The sequence below is a fragment of the Sporothrix schenckii genome (assembly GCF_000961545.1).
Source record: "Sporothrix schenckii 1099-18 chromosome Unknown Cont44, whole genome shotgun sequence".
NCBI classification, from domain to species: Eukaryota; Fungi; Ascomycota; class Sordariomycetes; order Ophiostomatales; family Ophiostomataceae; genus Sporothrix; species Sporothrix schenckii.
In genome coordinates this window covers 4,968,847-4,989,734 of record NW_015971145.1, presented here as the reverse complement: position 1 = coordinate 4,989,734, position 20,888 = coordinate 4,968,847, and the positions used below count along the sequence as shown (strand labels likewise).

Below are 20,888 nucleotides of genomic sequence, written 5' to 3'. Positions count from 1 at the left end.
CATAGTCTCTTTATTAAAGCTGATTTTCCGACGCCACCGTCTCCAAGAACCACCACTTTAATCTGCATCATTGTGTCTGACAGAACAGTGATCTGGCGATTGTTCTCGGGCAAGGCTGCTGGCGGCCGTTTGGGAGGCAGGACGACGAATGACGAGGTAGCGATGCCGAGATGAAAATGGAAGTAAGACAATGTTTTCGCTAGATGACGACAGTTGGTTTTGAAACCTCTTGGTCGACTGTGGTGGGGCAGTACTTGAGTGATGAACTGTTGAAGGAAGCGCGATAACGGGCGGCCGCAGCCGCCACTGGAAGAAGATGTGACAAGACACACTATGTTGAGGTGTTATGTCAAGTCTTCGACGAAAGGTTGAACAAAAGAGCTATAAAAGCTGATTCAAACGTGCAAAAGTAACCGGCCCCAGGTGACGGGGATTTAACTGAGAAGAGGAAAACAAAATAAGACTTGGAAAACCCAGTGCTTGCTCACAGTAATCTAACCTTTCTGTTCCCCAAACAATCCTCAATGTCCTTTAGGATCACCTCCAGTGGCGTCACGTAGGTGATATCGACGCCACTATTCTCCCCGACGGCAGCACCTCCTGTAACAATGCCCGCTAGCCTCCCCTCGATGGTGAAAACCAACGAGCCAGAATCTCCACCCCGAGAGAATGGCTCTAAGAGATTGTCGAGACTGCCCTCGATCGACCATTCATGGGTCGTGTATGAATGCCCACCGGGCATACAGTAACGCACGGTCGACATGAGCTCGGAGGGGCTTCCGAATATGAGGCCAGTGCTCGCCCCATTTTTGGCAACAATGAAAGACCGGCTACCGTTACCGTCAAGGGATTTTCTGTCGCGCATCTCTTGTAAGGTAACGATGTCCTTTCTCTTGTCAGAGAGCGTAAGGAGCCGGTCCGTGGGAAAGGGGAACTTGTTCAAGCTGGCTGGGAGACTTCTGACCCGCAGATCGACCGTGTTCTTTAGCCCGTTCCCGTTGTCGGGGAATTTTGTTCGATCCAGACGAACAAAGGCCCAGTCCCTAGACCACGGATGGTCACCCGTCTTCCAGAGCTGCAGTGCCGGAGAGTGGACAACACTCCCCACAACGCGGTCATCCACTGCGAGAAAAGGGATAATATTGTCGAACAAAGTGCTCCAGTCTCTTAATATAGGCTCGTAGCGGTCGACAAGGTGAAAGTCTTTCAACTTCACTGCACTCTCTATGGAGGCCTGGGAGATCTTCTTTTCGTCTTTCGATGTTTGGAAAGCATATTTCAACCTGGCTATGCCGGGCACACCCACCTTCCACTGCTCTTGCTCTGGACTCGTTAATGCATACGGCTTGTTGTCTTTGAATCTATGAACGTTGAATGGCAGGGCCGAATGGCGGCAGGTGAGTGCAAATACGGCGTCGTTGTCGCATCCGTCATCGTTACCATGGTCGTATGTCAGATAACATGCAAGTGTACCTTGCACGTTGTCGTTGTCCGTTGGAGCAAAAGACTACCCAATAGCAGTTCCAATGACGTTGGTGCACTCGTAGAACTTTGGAGTAAGAAGGCCTATCTTGCTGGGACTCAGTAAGACAGGGCTCGATAGATAGTGGACATCCGATGTGCGGAACTCGCTCTCCACGTCCCGCAAGTTTGCGTCGTCTAGGATGGTGCGGACTGCTCGCAGGGCGGGCGCGACCTGGTTGTCCCAGGACACTCTGCTGGTGCCGATTCCCACCCACACAACAACTGGCCGATCAAGGATTCGCTTGTTTTGCAAGCCGATACGAAAAACGTCGATTGACGTCCAGGGTAAGCGGGACAGTGCGTGTTGAATTAGGGGCTCGATGTTGTCCCAGATGGCAACAATGAGGTGGTCACCAATGGGCGCCAAGACGTTCTTTGGTGACTCTTGGTGAGACACGTACTCGTTCGGCAAGGGTTGAAAAGGTGGCGGCCACGGTATGACCCCCGACGTCGTGTGGCCCAGAAGACGTGGTTGGGATGGCAGGTACCGGTAGTATGAGGTGGCTTCTTGGTCGCCCGGTGGTGACAGCCGAGGAAGCACATCTCTTGAGCTCGAGGCGCCCACGATCCGGCCCGGCGATTCGCTTTCGTCTTTGATACTATCGGCCATGATGACAATGGCACAAAAAAAGTGTGGTTGGTTTGATGGCCGGCGTGTGTAATGGGGCAGTGTTTCTGTACAGAGTTGGTACAAAGACAGTACAGAGGAAGATGTGACTGGTTGTGACAGGAGATAAGACTGGAATGTGAGAAAAAGGTAAGGGTCGAGGTGCAATTTGGGCTACTTGCCTTGGGTCTGCCATGTGAAGAAAGGGTCAGGCCGGGCAAAGAGCAGGTTGAGATGTGAGCGATGTGAAGATTGGAAGAGAGGAAGAAGAGGCGGCGCAAGTTGAACGTATAATGGAGTCGCGCTTGGCGAATTGAGTTCAAATGAGCGTGGCTTTTCTGCGAAAGCAACCAACTGCCTTGGATGACTGTAATCGATGGTCGATGGTTCTTTGCACAGCAAGCGATTATGTGATGATGAACTGTAATCTGAATAAAAAGAGTAGAGGCGAGAAGAGGTAGATAGTCACGGGGAACCTACCACTAGTCGACGGGCTCCTTCCGTTCCAAGAGCGCGACGTCTTTTTTCCTATTTTGTTTGATATTGTATTTACGTCAGCAGAATCCAATTTCCCCTTTTGGACTATCTTGCATCTCTGTATATGTACCAAGTACGGTTCGAGGTAAATCTCCCTCATTCGCGTCATTTTACTACAATGGCTAGCATTTTTAAGTCAATATCGAGCTCCAGCCTAGCTGTTATTCGTGTCCTATTATTTATTGTCCCATTATTTATTAACACCTCAAACGGACGCTGACTGCAGACCTCTTTGCAGATGGTGATTGACTGGGTCGAGAACGGAGTGGTACGAGACATATCCGCCTCGTTCGTGACTCCGGGTGTGCGTGTGTATAGAGATGCTGCTAGTGGCGACTTTGGCGAGCAATAGCCAATGGGGTTCTTGGCAGTATAAACTAGTCGGTCATTTTAACAGACAAAACGGTTTCTCGTAATCAGAATAGGTGATCGTTTGCAAGTTCGTACTACCTTCATCGATGAGATTTGTGTGATTTTGCAGACGACGAGACCAGTCAAAAACATCAAAAGATGACAGAATGGTGGCAGCTTTGATTGGCTCCCTGGTAGAAGCTACCTACAAAGTCTTGCACAGCTGGCCAATGAAACACAAGCGTGACAAATCATTGAAAACGTCGTCGTGGCCATCACGGAGCTTGTAGAGTCAATAATGGGCAGTGTCTTCGCAAAGGAACTATGTCCCAAGGGACAATAAGGACCCTATTTAAAAGAAGACGAGAGGAGAAATTCAGCACGTCGCACATCTAGAGCGCTCTCGTCCATCATGGGTGTGACGACTAGGAGCCAAGCCAGGGGAGCCGCTGTGCATACCCCCTCGACATCTTGGGCCGAGCAGCCCGTTCCCGGGGCATCCAAGGACGCCACCAAGGACGCCAAAGTTGACGCCAAATTGACGAAGAGCAAACCCGGAGCACCATCGCGCGCGGCACGGAAGGCTAAGCCCCGCAACAAAGCGTCCGCAGCTACTGCGGCGGCAACGACCCCAGCCGACGACGACCAAGCCGGCATCATCTATCCCGCGGAGGACGCCAAGCTCGAGAACATTGTGGCCATCCTCGACAGCAACGAGGCCACGTACAAGGTGCACTGGATGGACCACAGGGACCGTATGGGCCGCCGGGATGGCACCAAATACATCAACCTAATATGGTTTGATTTGGTGACTCAAGACACCATGGCCCAACTATTGGCGTCTGTAGGTTCCTCCCTTTTTCTATTTTTTTTCCCTTTCTTTTTTTGTTTCCGAGTCATCTTCTCCGCCTTACCCAATGCTGCCAGTGCGATGTGCTGATCGATAAGTCCGATGTGCAGCGTGCTTTTTTCTACAACGAGGAAGACAGACGTTTGATAGAACAAGGCGTCGAAGATCTCGTGGAAGGCCGTGGCTGGTTTCGGCAAGAGGAGTACGATAGTGACATTTAAGGACGATGATGCACTTCGATATTTTGTTCTGTGAAGAGCAATGGGTTTGGCCATCGATGAAGCGTGCATCCCATGGATGACCATCGAAAGAGATGTGGGCATTTGAAATTCGGCGGCCACGGACTGAAACCAAACCCGTTAAGTGTACATATTCAATAGCATACACGGCCAAGGACGGCCGATACATCTGTCTCCTCATATTTGCAATGCCAGGTTCTGTCTGGAGATTGCGGCTCCGTACGCAGTCATCGACACAAGTTCCAGACAAAAAGCTAAGGACTGCTTGCACTCATTCTGGGCTGACAACAATCGCAAAGTCGAGGCAGCTCGGTGGTGAATGGATGGATTTTCAAATCAAAGCCATTGACTTACGACGCTCGTCTTGTTTTGCGAGGACCGGACTGTGGCATCTTCAAAGCTATTTTGTGAAAGGGTTCCTCGCGATGGACGGTCGCAAACGTTTCCACCATCTTGTCGCGCGCGTCCGTTTCTCACGGGTAAATAAGTCCACACACGAAAGGGGAAATATTATCAAGGAATGCCTGTTTTCAAGCTGCGTCCCTTCCTCGGAGTAAGACAACGTCGAACACTAGTCGGAAAATGCGGGTATCATCCTGTGGACATTGTGATATGATGAAAGCAACAATGAGCCTCAACGTCATCTCAGGGAAGAGCAGCGCTTGTACACTACGGCGGAGGTAGTCACGAGGGAAAATGGGGACATGTGCAGGAGAACAACGATTAAAGACATGACTGAACTAGTCATTGCCCAAGGGAAGAGAACGCGTCGTGTTATTCGCACAGCGACAACTTGGTCTTCCAATGTCGCTTGAAAAACGAAAAGCCATAAGCTTTTCAGTTTCAGTGCTTCTCCGCTCAGATTGAAGTGAGATAATGTCTCTTTGTTGACTGTTCCGTAAAGAGTTCTCGAACTGGAGTGGGGGACAGGGTGAAAAACAGAGTGAAAGCAGCTTCGTCTGAAAACAAAAGGGCCCAAAAGAAAAGGCAAGGTCGGCTTTTGGGTAATCGACTACAGCACCGTGAACAGCCAAGACCGTGTCCGCCCACGATCCTCGCATTGGATTCCCATTCCGGGCGAAGCTGACCAGAACATCAGCAAAAATGTACGAATGTAAGATACGACCAATGCGGCGCGGAGCAAGCAGGCAGGGGTGCGGTTGAACAAGTTGAAAAACATGAAAGCTAAACGGGGCTGTCCCAAACCAAAAGGCACTCTACACTGGGTGACGTCAGGAAGATTTTGCGCCAGGGGAGGGGACGACCGACAAAACAAAAACCCTGAAAAGTACCTGCAGCAGCGGCTCAATTCAGGGGTAAAGCGGCAAGGTGCATGCCTAGCACACGGCGCAGGAACGGAATCAGAAGATGGTGAGAGTGAGCATTCGGTTTTGTGGGTGGTCGTGGTCATGGTTGTGGTGAAGGTATGAGAAAGTAGAGAAAGCAAGGTGTCTGGGTGTGTGGTGAAGGATGGAGTGCCTAGTCCTGAATGGGCAGAATAGGGGTTAGCCTGCAAGAGATCGCCAGGAACAAGAGGGAAGGAGCGACTCCAAACCTGAAAATGAGGCTTTTCAGGCAATATGTGTTAGGCAGTAGCGAACCCGCGATCGTTCAAGGAAGGAGCGACGAGGTCGAATTAAAACGAAAACGTAGAAACGCAGAAACGCAGACGATACAGATGATGCAGGAGGTGCAAAAATCTATGAAGTACTACAACGGTAGGGGAAATGAATACGGAGACTGAGAGGAACACGTGTGGGATGAAAAGAAGCTGGGGATGAAGAGGTGCATGGAGAGAGAGATCCTTCGTCTTGGTCACCCCAAACATAAAATCCGGACCCTGAAAACCTTATTAGATCTGCCAGAAAAAACATATTGTAAGATGGATGCCCCAATATTAATCAAGGAAGACGCGACGAGGCAGATTCCATTAGCCGGGTTCTTCTTTTGCATTCCCAGTTTTTCTGGCAGTGACAGGCGGATCGACAGAATTAAGGGAAAATAGCAGCGGCGATCATATCAGGAACGACATATGACAGCGGCATGACACTCCTCACCTGGGAGCCGCATTTCCAGTAGTATTCTTCTCCATTGCCAGCGGAAAATGAGCATGCTATCAGGTCGCTGTCGCCGTGAGCATTTCGACGAAGCAGTGCATTTGGTGCCAGTGCGAGCCAGTGTAGGGCTGAGGCGCACTGGGGAATAAGGGACTCGGGAACGCTGGCAGATGACAATTCGATTCGGCCTTTTTGTGTCAATACTTTGTCAAAACAAGACGAAGCGCGCCTCTATATCTCACATCATCCTCATCTCATTCCATCCTGCGAATGCCAACAGTGGCTAGCTGCGGACACAAAATGTAACGTCGCCGACATGGGCCTGGGCAACATTTACACAGAATAATTCGTACGAGCATCCGACTTCGTGAAAGAACAAGATGCAGACCGGACCCAGCATTTCATCGTCCCAGAAATCGACCAGGTAGTATTCCGCATTGTCTTCGAACTGCACCATTTTCAATCGGGGGGTGGCACGGGTACTTTTCAACGGTTTCACACGGCCCCTTTGGAACCTGACTCTACGGAATACAAAATGCACGGCCACCGAACAGAGCATGGCAACCTGCGCGAGCCATCCGCACACAGGATGACCAATGCCAAGCATTGTGTACCCCTTTTTACCATTCCCGTTTGGGCGATAGCACAATAAACCCAATTCCTACATTCTTGGTTCCCCAGGAGGAGCACAGCACTCACAATCATTCTAAGGCGGACCAGCCTGTTCGTCCACTCTCTGATAGTTTCGCTCAGCTCGTGTCTTATCCTTTTCATCAAGTTTATCTCTCGTTCTTGATAAGGAGCGCCAGCCTTTTGTTACCGCCTCTGAGCCTCTGCGCCTCTGGAGCTCTCCGCAATCTGTTGTGTCCCATCGGGACACCATGAATTGGTGCCCAAGCGCTCCGTTTCTGTAAGATAGCATGACACGACACCATACGTCGTACCTGTGACATTCCAACTCAACAACGGCTACAACTGGAGCGCATCTTGTCTGTCCCGGAGCATCGTCCGTCTTGTCCTCCGCGAACTGTTTGCGAGCAAACGCTCCTTCCGTTGAATTCTTCTTTCCGTCGGCGGTACCCGTATGACGCGTTCTGTAGTACGAGGGTTTACGACGTCGCGTATTGTGCGATTGGTGGTGTCCGAGACATACATTCGAACAGAGTGTTTGGGCATCGCTTGAGCTGCATTTGTGTGAGTTGGCCTATGGAGGAATGAAGAATGAACCTGGGAACTCACTCAGGCATTGAGCTGTGGGGCTTCGCATCCCTCGGAGTATCTGGCTGGTCCAGCTTTCCACTGAAGGGCTGTGACGACAGAGAGGATGGTCCAGGGTGGCAGTGTGTCATTGTGAGAGTGGGAACCGACGGATCAAAACAATACTTCGTGCGGAGCTATCACCATTAACCATGGGGATTGATAGCAGGGGAGGCGAGGCGGCCTGCACGATAAGAGAGTGGCTGGCCACAACGAGAAACATAAGGCTGAGTACAGGAAGTGGGCGTTCCATCGCCATTCATGTGAAAAGCGTACTTTCCCGCCTCAACATCCAACCAAAAACCACACAAAGCTCATTTTTATGCACAGCCAAAAGCTATTAGTCCAAGCACCCTCGCTTTCTCAGTTGGCCTTTTGCGAGGATCGGAGTATTTTTGCTCGGATTCTCAGTGTACGACATTCTACTTCGTAGCCCTCGGCAGCAGAACCGTCCTTCCTCCACTAGGTGGGTTTTGTTGTTAGGGTCTTTTAGCGGGTGGCCTCAGCGGATGGCCAAGGTTGACAAAATCTCGTTTGCAAAGGTAGTCCCTTCAGCCCTTCTACTTCGTACACAATGCCGAGTCTGTGACACTGTGATGCAACATCAGCACACCAACACCTCGTATTGGGAGTCAGTGAGTTTCGTCCTTCAGAAGCTGCCATGCCATGCAGTTGAGAAACTATGATGCCGAATGGTTTTCCAACGAGACTATTGTACGACATCCGTCGTACGACGTATTCTCTAAAGACGCATCTTGCAAAAATGGTGCCCAGTGCGAGCACTGTTTGCACTCGTTGGCGCCTCCTGATTCCACGTATCTTACTGCAACCTGGTCGGGAGCCTTTGCACTGTCCCAATTCTACCTTGGTTGAGGGACACACCTGGAGATTGTTTGCCTTCTTCACTACAAAGTGCACATGCTGTCTCGTCTTGCTCTGTCTTTGTCACCACTTCGCTTCGCGCCCTCAGCCATCAGCCATCAGCCCACAGGGGCAGGGGCCCTTGAAGACGACCCCGGCGGCTGTCTGCTTGGCGCTCGCGAAGGAGCACAAAAAGCGCAAGAGAATGCCACAGGTGTTTCCGACGGCGGCAACGACCAAGGTGTAAGATATGTTGCACCCGAACTCTGAAATGCAGTGTACGTACTTCTGTATCTTTGTATCGGGACTTGCTTCCCTCCCTGGCTCCTGGGCAACCGTCCCAACTCTCCAAGTCTTCAGGGAAGGCGTGCTAGCGTGCCAGCTAGCGACCCCCCTTTTTCTTCAGCCTCTCGTCGCCTTCTCGTTTCCGGGTTCTTCTTCGCGGCTCAACAGTCCTATGCCTGCTCCCCAGTCTCACTATCGCCGATGTCGTACTTATTTTCTCGTATTCACGTTGTGAGAGGGAACTAAATCAATCGCAGCCAGTATTCGTACATAGCACGTCACGATGCGCCGTGCCTCGGATCGTGTGCCCTTGCTTTCTGCTGTGTGCCTAGGTCCTCCGCACAGGCGGCTCTGTCCTCTTGCGACTCATGACGCCATAAATTCGTGTTCGATTGGCGGCAGGGCATATCCACGACTCGAAAGAAAAAGCCGGACTAGGGAACAAGCGAAGAGACGGACAGACACACAATCACAAGACATGTCGCTCTGGATGTTTCACTCTGAACCGATTGTAGCGCCTGCTTCCCGCCTCTTCTCTCCATTTTTCCATCTAACGATCGTTGTTTCCTCGCGTGTGTGGTCTCGCTATCGAATTCTGCATCGCCCTTTCCCTTTTTCATCAATTCTCGCCACGCCATCGATGTCCTTAAGTCTCGTATCAGTCAGTACCTTTCACCGGTCCCGTTAGCGTTTACTAACGGCCCTGCAGAGGAACCCACCAGCCGACCACCACAGACCATCCCACCTGCCTGCCCAATCCGCCCACCTTCACTCCTTCCCTGTCGCATCCACCATCCGCTTCCGGCTGCCCCCAGCATTCCTTAGCTGCTTCAGCGTATGCGGCAGGGGTATGCCTTTTCTTCTTTGTCGTCGCATTTCTCGTGTCCGATGCTTCTTTTCTGCGCTTCCTCTCGTTCCTCCGCTGGGACAATGGAATTGGGGCAAGTGAGGTACCTCGCAAGATGCCAAGAATATCCCCGTACCTCGTAAATCCCACCCAACGCCGAAACAAGAAAGAACCATCGTCTCCGCGGGCCTTCCTTCACATAGCCGGCTCAGACAGTTTGGCCAGGCAGGCGCCAACAGTGACCAACAACAAAACTTGTACCTTCCTCCCCTTGGGACTAGTTCGCTCCAAAATAAGCATATATGTGATCAGGAAAGCCCACTCCCTCTTGCTTCTTCTTTCACCTTTTATTTTTGGCTGTTTTGTTTTCTTTTGCTATTTTTTCTTTTCCTTTTCTTTCCTTTTCCCTCTTGGCCGTGCCGTCATCTCCACAATCGTGTTGATATTTTCGTCGTTGTTTCTTGTGCCCATCTCTACTTGGGCTCGTCCCGCCCCTCTTGCGACGTCGTGCCGACCTCAGCGTGCCCTGGCTGGGCTGTCTGTTATTCTCTTTGTCGTCTATCTAAGAAACCCTCTCCACGGTCTTTTATCTGCTCGCACGGCTCGCACGACTCGCACCCGCCTCTGTCTCTTTTCATCGCCACCAAGATGCAGCCGTTCATTCTCCTCTCGGCTGCGGCCGCTGTTGTCGGCTCGTTTGCCAGCATCGCCCAAGCAACACCAATACCGTGTCCTGATGTAAGTCTACATCTAGCTTCATTCAGAACAGCATGGAGCCCGTTCCACTAACACGTATACAAGTCCAAAATCGACCTCATTCTCAACGGCAAGCTCAGCCCCGATGCATGCTGTAGCTACGGCATCTGCAAAGGCGACATCTTGACCAAGAGCAAGAACCGGAAGTGAGGATGAGGATTCGACAGAAGTAGGACAAGACTGGCATAGCCTGCCCACTCGCCTCACTCGTTTTACAGTCATCAAATCTGCTCAAACACGACCAATCGATCACCGGACACCGGATATACCTGAACAATATCCCGACGAGAGCAACGAGGACGATGCAGGTGCTCGTTCGACGACAACGTTGAATGTCGATGGCCGCCCCTATTCAATAGCACCTACCACCGCCACGGATGGTTCTCCTCTTTGCAGGACTCGTCAAACACGTACCAGCGAACATGTCAGTGGCCCGGCGGAGTTGTCTCCGAGTCCTTTCGTTGTTCCTCGACCTTTTGTCTCGCAACCGGACGACACAGAATAGACTACGAGTCTGCCATTACACATTGCTCGCTGTTCGGGAAATCTGGCGAATCATCCAAATGCTGCTATTCTTTTTCCGGCTTGTACGATTATCCGAACTTGGCATGGAATACTCGAGGCATTTACGTGCCTCGCTCTGTTTCCCCAAGCGTTATGACCATTTTTACGACACTACCCCATTTCTTTTGTTGATTTTTTTTTCTCGGGAAAGGGCAGAAGAAAGACAAAAGACAAGAAAAGGACGGCAACAACAACTTCTGGTTACCATTTCGTTCAATTTTACTGGAGTTCACTGTATCGGAGTTTTCATTCTTCCAAGGACAACTGGGATCGTCTGTCCTACAGATATTGAGTGTTGGCAGGACCAGCTGATGGGAAGCGACTTGGCTTTCGCGTCAAGAGAAAACAAGAACGGACGAGTAGAATAAGGAGTTTAACGGTTAAAGAGCAAACATGTGCAACTCTTAAATTAACCGACTCACATCAGACAGAAAGGACTGTTTTTATTTTATCAAGAACCTACTGAAGTGAAGCCATCCCCCCACTATTGTAACGACTATTTAGCATCGACCACCGCATCTCTATCCAGAGCTCCTTCGTTTTGGAATTTGACTTTGGAAACTGTGTAGACAATTCTGACCGGTCAACACTAGTCACCATATTTGGACATATTTGGTCGTCCCATCACCGTGGCCGAGTTGGGGTGGTCTCGTCGATTGGAATGCCGTTGTCTAAGACCGATAAATTTGGAGCAGGCCACTCGAAGCGTGCAATCCTGTTGTCTAGTCTCCGTCGACTCCAATCTCTTCTGGACGACATACAGGCTCATTATGTTGGTCTTCCTCTTCTTTCGCGTAGTCGTCTAATACGTCCCCGATTTATGTCTCTTTATGTTCACGTTAACTCGCTCATGGTATGGAGAAACCTCTCGGATTCGGCCTTTTTTTCAGCAGACGGTGAAATTCGTGGGTACGGGGACAAACTTAGGCTCGGAACGGCCATTGCCGGATATACGACGCATGGACTACGGTGGAGATGTCGAGGTGCTGTTTGGCCCGAAACAAAAAGAGGGACACGAAATGATGGCAACAACGGTTGCCGACGCAACTTAATTGAACCTCGCTATGTCATTTAACCACATAAAGTACCTCGCCACGTCGAACGTCATGGATTGTTCCGTCCTGTGGGCATAGTCCATTACCTCTTCCGGCGCTTTTGACTGCATTTTGGACCGAGTCTGTGTCTGTGAAGGTCTCATACGGCCGTCTTTGCAGCACAGTACACATCAACGCCGGCTGCTAACGCCATGCTGTCAATCACGAATCCAAAATTAAGCTGTTTTTCGTCAGTTCACACTTGACCGCGTAGGCCAATTTGTTCAAGAAATTAAAGTAAAAACCCCGTACTCACCGCAACATTAAACATCGTCAGCTCCTGCCCGTGCGGTGAGGTCGTCGCACAGCAGTCGGCCACCGCCACGCAGTCCCAACCGCCGTTGTACGCGTCCGTCAGCGTACCCAACACACACTGGTCCGTGTTGACGCCGGCAAACAGCAGCGTGCGGATGGTTGTATGCTCCGTCAGGTACTGCCGCAATGGCGCATCCTCTGACCACAGGCCCGACATGCGTGTCTTATCGCACAGCACGTCGCCCAATTCGGGCTGGACGGCCACCGAGAGATTGTCCACCACCGCATCTCCCTCGCCTTCTCCTTCGTACACGTTGCTGTTCCATGCACCCTTGACGAGCCATCGGCCGCAGCCATCACCGCGGTCAACACCGAGGCCGGACGGCACCGGCTCTTTGTCGGCGTCCTCCCGCACCATCATCCGCGAGAACCCAGCGACAACCGCCGCCGGCATCGTCGCCAGGTTGTGGTCGGTCAGGCCCCAGTTGAGCCAAATGACTCGGATGCGCGCCCGTCGGCAGCTGTCAATGGCCGCCAGCGTCGGCGCCACCGCAGCACGACCTGTCGGGTGGTCACGGCAGCGGCGATGGAGAAAGAAGTTTTGCATGTCGACGATAACGAGCGCCGTCTGGCTTGGTGACAGGGCAATGCGCGTGTTGGAGGGCCCGGCAGTCGTGCAAATAGTGACGGTGGCATCCTGCGCGGGCAGTCGGTCGCCCTTGCCATCGTGACCGTCCTTGTCGTAGCCCCGCGTCAGATCGTACAATCGCTCCTTCCGATGGTAGTGCCACTGGTCACCGGCAGGTCCCATGCGGAGCACATTTCCATGCACTGTCGCCATTGGCGTTGTCAGGAAAACGATTGTGTTGTCTTGGTTTATCCTGCAGAATCCTTCTGTCGTTACAGTGAAAGTTGTTTTACGCAAACTGCAGTATCTGTGTCCGCGTCCTGTATGGCGATAAGAGAGGCCTTCTCTATCTCTGAGTTGTATGCGGATCGCTTCTCCGCACGCACTTGCCGTGTATCTGAACTCCGTACAAGATAGGAAGTCACCGGATACGCTATGGGGAAAGAGCTACCAACCTTGCATGGACTTTGATATCTCCATATTTATGTCAACACCGCACAGCGAACATTCTGAGCCTCGTGTAAACGCAACATAAAATTGATGTTCTATTATAATGTAAATGTGAATCAAAAAGCAGTCAATATGTTTTGAATATTGGGCGACAAGGTTAAATTGGGATAAAAATTATCAGCATGCTAACATTATTTTTTCTTTACTTCAAATCAATTACGATGGCATACTTTAAAAGTAGTCGTTACTGTCGTTCATCTCAAATAATATGAATCCTTTCAAGGAACCTTGCATAACACAGCTTCAGAGGCAACGACATCACATGATATCGACTAAAGCTGTAAAACCGGATTAACCGCAACTTACCGCACTGATGGTATAAACCAACGAGTATCACATCACAGAACACGATTACGCAGAATCCATAGCAGCACTGCGGTTGAACCAACTTGAGGGCCGGAATCCCATATATATTGAACGAAAACATGGCTACTAAACGAAAAGAAACACGCTCCTGAACGTGGCATCCTGCCTCTGCCGTAGAACCCAGACCAAAAGAACAATAGAGCAGACGCGCTTATGATACTAATCTTGACCGCGGTCTATGCGTCACCTCCCTTCTCTGATGACGGACCAGCCGGGTGATCAACGGTGGCCTCTGCAGGCTTAGTCTCTGATTCTTGGCCACCGGTTTCTTTGGACTCCGCCGCAGTCACGGCACTGCTTACAATGGCTGCTGCTGGTGCGGCTGTAGAGCCATTAACGGCACTGCCTTCGCCGTGGTCCTCCTTTCGCTTCTTGACGGGGCCATCGGACTGCAGCTCGTTTTCTGCCTCCCGCTTTGGTGTCGTAGACCGGGCAGGCGGTGTTGTGGCTCTCGGCGCTCCAGCCGAATCCGACTCTGCCTCGCCAGCGCTCTCACGAACGCTTTCCCGGCTTGCGAAGGGGACCACGGGTGCCGCCACTGTACCGGGTGGCAGCGCCGACGCCTTACGGCCGACCGCAGCCTCGACGTCAATGTCGCGCATGTCCACCTGGCTGGCGTCGGCAGCGCTGCCAATCAACAGGCCGGCACTGCCCTTGCCATTGCTGCCGCCGGCGGCCGCTGTCGAAAGCCGGCTGGAGGGGCGCTGTGGGCCCATATCGGCTGCACCAATCTCTTGCGGACCTCGAGCGTGCGGGATCTCTTCGTCGTCGTCCTTGTCCTCGTTCTTGTTGTCGTCGTCGTTGTGCTTTCCTGCGGGGCCTTTTCCTTTGCCCTCCCGAGCCGACGCGCCCGGCTTTTCCGATTCGGTCCCGCCCATGTCCGTGTCTTCATGCGCTGTTGGCCGGGCGTGGGCGTCCAGGCTACTGCCGGTCGCCGCAGCAGCACCTGGGCGCCCGCCGTGTGCATGGCGCGCCATGTCGTCGTCATCGTCCTCGTCCATGTCGTCGTTGTCGTCGTCCTCGTCGTCGTCGTCGTCATCGTTGTCGTGTGCGCCGGGACGGAAACGATCGCCAAACCCAGGCATACCGCTCGCTGCCGCTGCGCGTGCGGCCGCAACCCGGGCCAGCTGGCTGACAGGGACAACACCGGCCGTCTGCTCTTGCCGCAGCAACTCGCCCTGCGTGATACCCCGCTGCTGCTGGCGCTGCACCGCCGCCATCATGGCGCCGTGGCTGGGAATGCCGTTGATCGAAACGCTTACGGTCTCGATGCTGCCCACACCGTTGGGCCCGTCAATCGTCTCGGTCGCCTCGGTCCGCACTTCCATCCGGTGCTGCGGCGGGTGGCCCTGCAGAGATACAGGCGACTGTGCCTGCTGCTGCTGCTGCTGCTGGAGCAGCGACGCGGGGGCGCGAGACGCGTTCGCCCCGCCGCCGTGCACGGACCCGGCCGTGCTGCTGGTGGCACTGAACGCCATGTCGCTGCCGTCGGTGGAGCTCGGCGGGCTCGCGCCGTCGTCGTCGGTCATGGTGCCCGCGCCGCTGGGCGGCCGCTGGCGAAGCCAGGGAATGGGTGTAAGCAGGGCGCCGAGCGGGTCGTCGCTGGCCGGGTTGGCGGCGAGGGCCAGACCGCTCCCGTCCATGTCTTCGTCCTCGGGGTCTGCTGGTGCTGATGGGATGACGGCAGCCTGGAGGGCCTCCATGGCTTCGGGCTCGGGCACGGCGGGCGGTAGTGGGAAGGCGTTGCTGCCGCTCGTCACACTGACGACACGGTCGACCGCGTGCAGGTAGGGGGCAAGGTAGCGGTAGTGCTGGCGCGGGGCGATGATCAGCTCGGCGAGGCGCTGGATGCTGTGCGGGGGGTATTTGCGAAAGGTGGTCTTGAGGGTGGTAATGATGTAATCGACTTGTTCGAGGACGGGCCTAGGAATGCGAGGGACGGCGTCTGGTGCTGCAACCCCGTTGCGAGAAGAGTCGTCCTCTGCACCTTCGGCAGGTGCCGCAACGGCTGCAGGGCCACTGGAGAGACCATTGCTGTTGCTGCTGCTCTCACCAGCCGCAGTGGACGGGCCCGCTGCTGGGTCGGGGTCATTGTTCTCTTCGTCGACGTCCGGCCGACCCCCGGCGTCGACTCCACGGTTTGGATTCGACACGGGCGCACGGGACGACGACGCCACGCCGACCCCATTCGCAGCATCGTGGTGGGACCAATTTGGCCATGTCGGTTGGGGGAGTTTTGACTGTGTCCGCCGCGGCGGAGGGATGACGGGAATGGGATACTCGTTTTCGACGATCTGGCGAGGAGTAGAATGTCAGCACGGTATCGCTGCCGGGTCCATTAAATGACAAAAGAGAAGGTGGACACGATACCTCATGAAGACGAGCAATGACAGTCTCGAGCAGGCGAGGCCAGAGGTCGCTGGGAAGATGAACGTGTTAGCAAGTTGTCTCTTGGCATGATCTCGGCAGGTCTAACCGCCCACTCGGGTTGGCCTCGCCCACGCACTAATTCATTGTCCCGCCCGCCGCGAGCCGGTGCAGAAGCTCTTCGTCCGAATCAATCTCCATTGTCGCGGCCAGATGAGGCGACGCACGCGACTTGTGATGTCGTCCAAAAGAAGGTAGACAAACGGTCTGCTGAAGATGCAATGCACCACGTCCGTTGTCGACCGTGTGGCGTGCAAGAAGCAGAGCGACCCGATGGAGTTCCAAAAAGGCGGGCCTCCAATGCGTCTCGGCGTTTTTGGTGGGAAACGTGGGAATCAGGCGCCGTGACGCGATGCGATGCGATGCTCTGCCGGCGCTTCTGCATTTGCGCACTAGTTTTTCGCGGCCCTGCCATTGCGCACGCGCCAGCCGCCCCATTTTTTTCTTCAGGGGATCTGCGGCGATAAGCGATAAATACAGTGCCAGTTACAGTGCGTTGTATAATGCACTGTAGTTCACCTGTACAACATACTCATCCCTCGCATAAAACAGCCTACTCAGCCACTCAGCCACTGCTTTGGCATTGTTTAACAAGAGGCTGTGACAGTTACACTGGTGGCCAAGCTGAGCCAAGCTGGGCCAAGCGCTGAAGATCTCCCTGTGCGTTGTACATGAGCAATATGTTGTAAGATATATAAGGACTGTCCGCTCGGCGCCGCATTTCACTGTGCTACGTTCGTCGTGCACGGTTTGGGCAACCGCGGTCGTAACAGCTGCTCGCACATAGCAGACGAATTTGGAAGGAACAACTGGAACACATGTTGAGAGCGAAAAACCCCACTGTTTGTGCTAGCGGCAGGTGCAGTGTCTTTTTATAGCAGGTCAGCCCACTAAATCTACTCGCTAACCTGCTGGAATGCACCAATACAAATCGTCCCCTAAATTCGGATGCGGATCGCCGTCGGGATTTTCGGTGGTACGCAGGACAAAGGAAGCCATGGACGACGTGATGGCGCCCTGACCTTGCACCTTTTTGGTTCGCAAAAGTCCCTCCCTTTTCGTCTCGTTCTTGCAGGCGTTCCTGGCCCGCCGCTGCTCCGCCATACTTTTAGTGGGCTCTGGCGTGTTTCCCCCTGCCTAGCGGCCGGCCGTTGCGACTTTTAGTGCAGATGCGCTCCATTGCGTGGCACAAAACAGTCGATGTCGTCCCTGTTGTTTGGACTTGCTGTTTCTTTTTACTCGAGTCCATTTCTGAGGAAGGCGCAGTGATGTTGGCGGAGTCGACGTCGGTGGTGGTTCTGGCCTCTTTCGACGTCTTGGTTACTCCAAGGCGTTCCTGCCGTGGTGGTGCCATGTGATTACTTACATTTTCAACTGTAATCGGTTGTCACTTTTCTCTCGTAAATCTTTGTCCACTTCCTTTTTTTTTTCAACATTTCATCGATGCCGCCCTCTGCCCTCCCTGCGCTGTTTAACACCTCCCAGACCTCTTACCGTGGCAGCCAGTGCCGCCTCCTGAGCCCCTGTTTCCGCCTTCGAACACATCTTTCTCCGATCTTGTTTCATCTGCCCCGGGATCACAAGCAGACGGGAAGACAGCCACAGCGTGCCAGCACGGTTCCAGTGCAGCATTCACCCCTAAGAAGAAAAGAACTTACACGTGGTTCTGCCGCTCCAAGTCCTCCAGTGTGAAGACAGTTGCAGGAAACAGACCAGACGTCCATCACTGTCGACTAAGCCTTGCGCATCCCAGACAGGCAGGAGGACCCCTGGCCCCCATCTCCCTGGAACCCATCGCTCTTTACGACATGCTCTGTTTTGTGATCCCTTTGCTCTTTCCCTGGTTGCAACCCCAAACCACGTTTTCAGGGTTCGGTCTCTCCAGCGTGACCCTCGTACGCTGACGATTCTCTGTGTTTTGTGTATCTTACTGTATGAATCCGTCGAAAGTATATTGTATTTTGCCTCTTTGTCTCGTCCACCCTCCTTGCATGCTGCATGCCCTCGTATAGCGGCGTTCCTCCTAAAACGCCGGGAGAATAAGTGCGGCTGCAGGCCCGCTTTTCGACCAGAGGGTCACCCTCCATCTTGGTCGCTCTTGCCTCCAGCGTCCGGAGTTTCCCAGAACTCGTTTATTTTCATTTTCTACATTCCATCATCCTCCATTTTGCATCTATTTCCGCTCCTTCCCTTATTCCTGCTTTTCCCTGCTTACTGTCCCTCCTTTCCATATTTCGTCACCCTTCACATCGCATCGACACGATCTCTCTCTCCTCTCCGTTCCCCCTTTCTCTGTCTCTCTGCCACGACCGCCATTGCAACACGCGAAGCAACAACTCCGCCAACCCGCATTTCGAATACGAAAGGGCAGCCACGTCGCCATCCCTCGCGTCCAGCACCCTCTCTCCATCTCCACTCGGCACCATCCGACTCCATTTCGTCACGTTCACGAGTGGTTTTCTTCTCGTATTCTGCCGCCGCTCTTTTACCGACGTTCACACGACGGCGACGACAGAAAATTTGATTCTTGATTCTTCCCGCCTCTCTGCCACGCCTGCGCCAGGACGCCTTCAACTCTTATATTCCCGGCAGCAACACCCACAAGCTCGCCCGCCCTGGCGCCCCGTCAAGAGTCCCGGCGGTCGCTTCTGACACCGGATCCTGCCTTTGCCCAACAGCCGTTCAACAACAACGGCTACTACTATCGCGAGAACGCCGTTGCCGAACCGCCGCGCAAGATGTTCAGCTTTGTCGAAACAAAATGGGCCAAGGCCTTTGCCCTGACCGTCCTATTGCAGGCCATCATCTGCCTGGCTTTTGAAGCGTGCGTACAAAGACACAAGTCGCCTGGGTCTCGTTCCAGTGTCAGACCCTCCTCATCCGACCGCGAGATGACGGTGCTAACTGCCATGCAGATACCTCTTTGCTGAGTTCGAGTCCAACGTCATCCAGACCAAGGACAACAGCCAAAACAACTCCTTCTACCGCTCCATCCCAACATTCTTGACCCTCTTCATTTTCGCCTTCTTGTACGAGCTGGTACTTGTGTGGGATGCTCTCCGTATGAAAAACACGATTCAGGTCATTGGCATCTGCATTGCGAACCTGGCCTTCCTCATCTACACGGCCATCCAGACCGACCAGATCAATCTCGCCATCAACTCACTGGCCGCCATCGGCGCCATCAACCCTGACATTGGCAGTGTCGCGCTGATGGCCCGTGTCCGGCCGTTCCTCATTGCCATTCCCATCATTATTGGCGTTGCCACGATCGTGATGGGCTTCATTGCATGGAAGCTGTACCAGGAGTTTGCCTGGGACATTCTCAAGCAGATCGGCGCCGACTACCGCATGAAGAAACGCTTCCTCGCCTACCAGATTTACATTGCGCTGCTCAAGTTTGATTTCTTCTTCTTCCTCGGATTCACCGTCCAGTTCCTCGTTATTGTCACAGGCAAGACCGACGTCGAATTCGCCCTCACGGCCGCCGCCATTCCCATCACCATCGCCATCCTGCTGATGGCGGCCTTCTTCACGCGTCACGAAATCAAGATCGGCATGGCCATCAGCATTGTCTTGTACATGTGCGGCCTGGCGTGGTTCTTTTTCAAGCTCGTGCGCATCTACGAGGCGGGCTACAAGCACAACTACACCGCCGTGCAAAAGTCACTGACGGCCTTTGCAGTGTTGACGATTCTGCTCATCGTCCTCACCATTACCAACGCGTTTGTGTGCATGCGCAACTTTGGCAGCGGCCTCAAGGCACACATTCTCAAGCGCTCCGATGGCGAGGAGAAGACGGCGCAGTACGACGTGAACTCCATTGGCCTCAACGACATGAAGGCCCCTCTTCCCAGCCGAATGACCATTGACTAAGGGGGCGGAGATTAGACATTGGAAAAGACAGAAAAAGACCATATCGGCCGGCCCGTCTTTTTTCTGCTTTCCTCGCAATTTTGTCCACGTCATTTCGCGTTATTTCTCTTCCATTTGTTTTCTCTAAAAATCTACATTCCTTCATGACGCGTCCCCACCACCGCGCGGCCGCACCTTTCGGGTTTAATTTCTTCGAATTTAAACATGGGGCTGAAAACTACCGAGCGTGCCACCTATCGTCTCCACCGGTCTTCTCGTCGATATAACCTGACAAAACCCAAAAGAAGAGCAGAACACATCATTGCACCACAAGGAGATGGCTGTTGTCCGAACCCAAAGCCGAGATTCTGTATTCCGTACCTCCTCACCATCCACCCTACGTTTCATGACTTTATGATGTCGTCTTTCCTTGTCTATATCACCGGGGCATTCCTCACTAGAGGGATAGCAGCCCATTCTTTTTTCTGTTTTGTTTCCAAAATCAACCGTATTTCCGTTGCAAACTTACTATATACACTCTGGCGTTTTTATTTATTTATTTGAAAGGCAGGGAAAGGTTAGGGGCTAGGGGCTGATGGGCATGGCCGAGAGACGTTCGGCAATGTATTTTGTTTTCATCTTGTCCTCGATTTTCTCCTTTATCGTCTCTGATACCGTAGCTTCATCAAGGTGACATATTTTGTTAAGTTGTTCCTTAAATACACATAAAGCGGCCACCCGCCGCAGTCGAGTCTTGCTTATTAACTTGACACTGCTCTTCTGTTGAGTATGAATGTAATGTTCAAATGTTTATTCTGGCCGGTAATGCCAACTGAAGTATCGGAGCTGAGAGAAATAAAATAACATATAAAAAACCACTGGGCGCTGCCGTTCAACGCCGATTCCTAGCCAACCTTGAAAAATTCCCGACGCCATTTCCCAAACGAATCGTAGCTGCGATGATGCTGCAACAGAAACACTGAAACGACCAGCCAGTATATCAAAAACAGCAAAAAGA

At 52.9% G+C, this 20,888-nt stretch overlaps 10 protein-coding genes across 10 annotated transcripts; 4 read left to right on the top strand and 6 right to left on the bottom strand.

Annotated features, from left to right (window-relative positions):
• Window positions 1–484: 484 nt before the first annotated feature.
• SPSK_09609 (uncharacterized protein) lies at window positions 485–1,434 on the bottom strand (the record flags this gene model as incomplete). Its single annotated transcript, XM_016736181.1, has 2 exons — window positions 485–1,361; window positions 1,412–1,434. The coding sequence occupies 2 exons, from the start codon at window positions 1,432–1,434 to the stop codon at window positions 485–487; spliced, it is 900 nt and encodes a 299-aa protein (XP_016588302.1).
• A 73-nt stretch (window positions 1,435–1,507) lies between these two features.
• SPSK_09849 (uncharacterized protein) lies at window positions 1,508–2,134 on the bottom strand (the record flags this gene model as incomplete). Its single annotated transcript, XM_016736417.1, has 1 exon — window positions 1,508–2,134. The coding sequence occupies one exon, from the start codon at window positions 2,132–2,134 to the stop codon at window positions 1,508–1,510; it is 627 nt and encodes a 208-aa protein (XP_016588301.1).
• Window positions 2,135–3,431: 1,297 nt separating this feature from the next.
• SPSK_09832 (uncharacterized protein) lies at window positions 3,432–4,090 on the top strand (the record flags this gene model as incomplete). Its single annotated transcript, XM_016736401.1, has 2 exons — window positions 3,432–3,863; window positions 3,947–4,090. 2 exons carry the CDS (start codon window positions 3,432–3,434, stop codon window positions 4,088–4,090), a joined length of 576 nt encoding a protein of 191 aa, XP_016588300.1.
• A 2,009-nt stretch (window positions 4,091–6,099) lies between these two features.
• SPSK_10912 (uncharacterized protein) lies at window positions 6,100–6,622 on the bottom strand (the record flags this gene model as incomplete). Its single annotated transcript, XM_016737149.1, has 2 exons — window positions 6,100–6,328; window positions 6,519–6,622. The coding sequence occupies 2 exons, from the start codon at window positions 6,620–6,622 to the stop codon at window positions 6,100–6,102; spliced, it is 333 nt and encodes a 110-aa protein (XP_016588299.1).
• Window positions 6,623–6,871: 249 nt separating this feature from the next.
• On the bottom strand, window positions 6,872–7,514 carry SPSK_10903 (uncharacterized protein; the record flags this gene model as incomplete). The annotated part of the gene is made up of 3 exons (XM_016737142.1): window positions 6,872–7,073; window positions 7,110–7,259; window positions 7,405–7,514. The coding sequence occupies 3 exons, from the start codon at window positions 7,512–7,514 to the stop codon at window positions 6,872–6,874; spliced, it is 462 nt and encodes a 153-aa protein (XP_016588298.1).
• An 826-nt stretch (window positions 7,515–8,340) lies between these two features.
• SPSK_10219 (uncharacterized protein) lies at window positions 8,341–8,553 on the top strand (the record flags this gene model as incomplete). Its single annotated transcript, XM_016736764.1, has 1 exon — window positions 8,341–8,553. The coding sequence occupies one exon, from the start codon at window positions 8,341–8,343 to the stop codon at window positions 8,551–8,553; it is 213 nt and encodes a 70-aa protein (XP_016588297.1).
• A 1,510-nt stretch (window positions 8,554–10,063) lies between these two features.
• Window positions 10,064–10,676, top strand: SPSK_09859 (uncharacterized protein; the record flags this gene model as incomplete). Its single annotated transcript, XM_016736427.1, has 2 exons — window positions 10,064–10,143; window positions 10,319–10,676. The coding sequence occupies 2 exons, from the start codon at window positions 10,064–10,066 to the stop codon at window positions 10,674–10,676; spliced, it is 438 nt and encodes a 145-aa protein (XP_016588296.1).
• A 1,253-nt stretch (window positions 10,677–11,929) lies between these two features.
• Window positions 11,930–12,925, bottom strand: SPSK_09560 (isochorismatase hydrolase; the record flags this gene model as incomplete). The annotated part of the gene is made up of 2 exons (XM_016736132.1): window positions 11,930–12,010; window positions 12,086–12,925. 2 exons carry the CDS (start codon window positions 12,923–12,925, stop codon window positions 11,930–11,932), a joined length of 921 nt encoding a protein of 306 aa, XP_016588295.1.
• Window positions 12,926–13,764: 839 nt separating this feature from the next.
• Window positions 13,765–16,453, bottom strand: SPSK_08531 (uncharacterized protein; the record flags this gene model as incomplete). The annotated part of the gene is made up of 3 exons (XM_016735124.1): window positions 13,765–15,882; window positions 15,959–16,007; window positions 16,095–16,453. The coding sequence occupies 3 exons, from the start codon at window positions 16,451–16,453 to the stop codon at window positions 13,765–13,767; spliced, it is 2,526 nt and encodes an 841-aa protein (XP_016588294.1).
• A 2,300-nt stretch (window positions 16,454–18,753) lies between these two features.
• On the top strand, window positions 18,754–19,891 carry SPSK_09452 (uncharacterized protein; the record flags this gene model as incomplete). Its single annotated transcript, XM_016736024.1, has 2 exons — window positions 18,754–18,839; window positions 18,931–19,891. The coding sequence occupies 2 exons, from the start codon at window positions 18,754–18,756 to the stop codon at window positions 19,889–19,891; spliced, it is 1,047 nt and encodes a 348-aa protein (XP_016588293.1).
• Window positions 19,892–20,888: the final 997 nt, after the last annotated feature.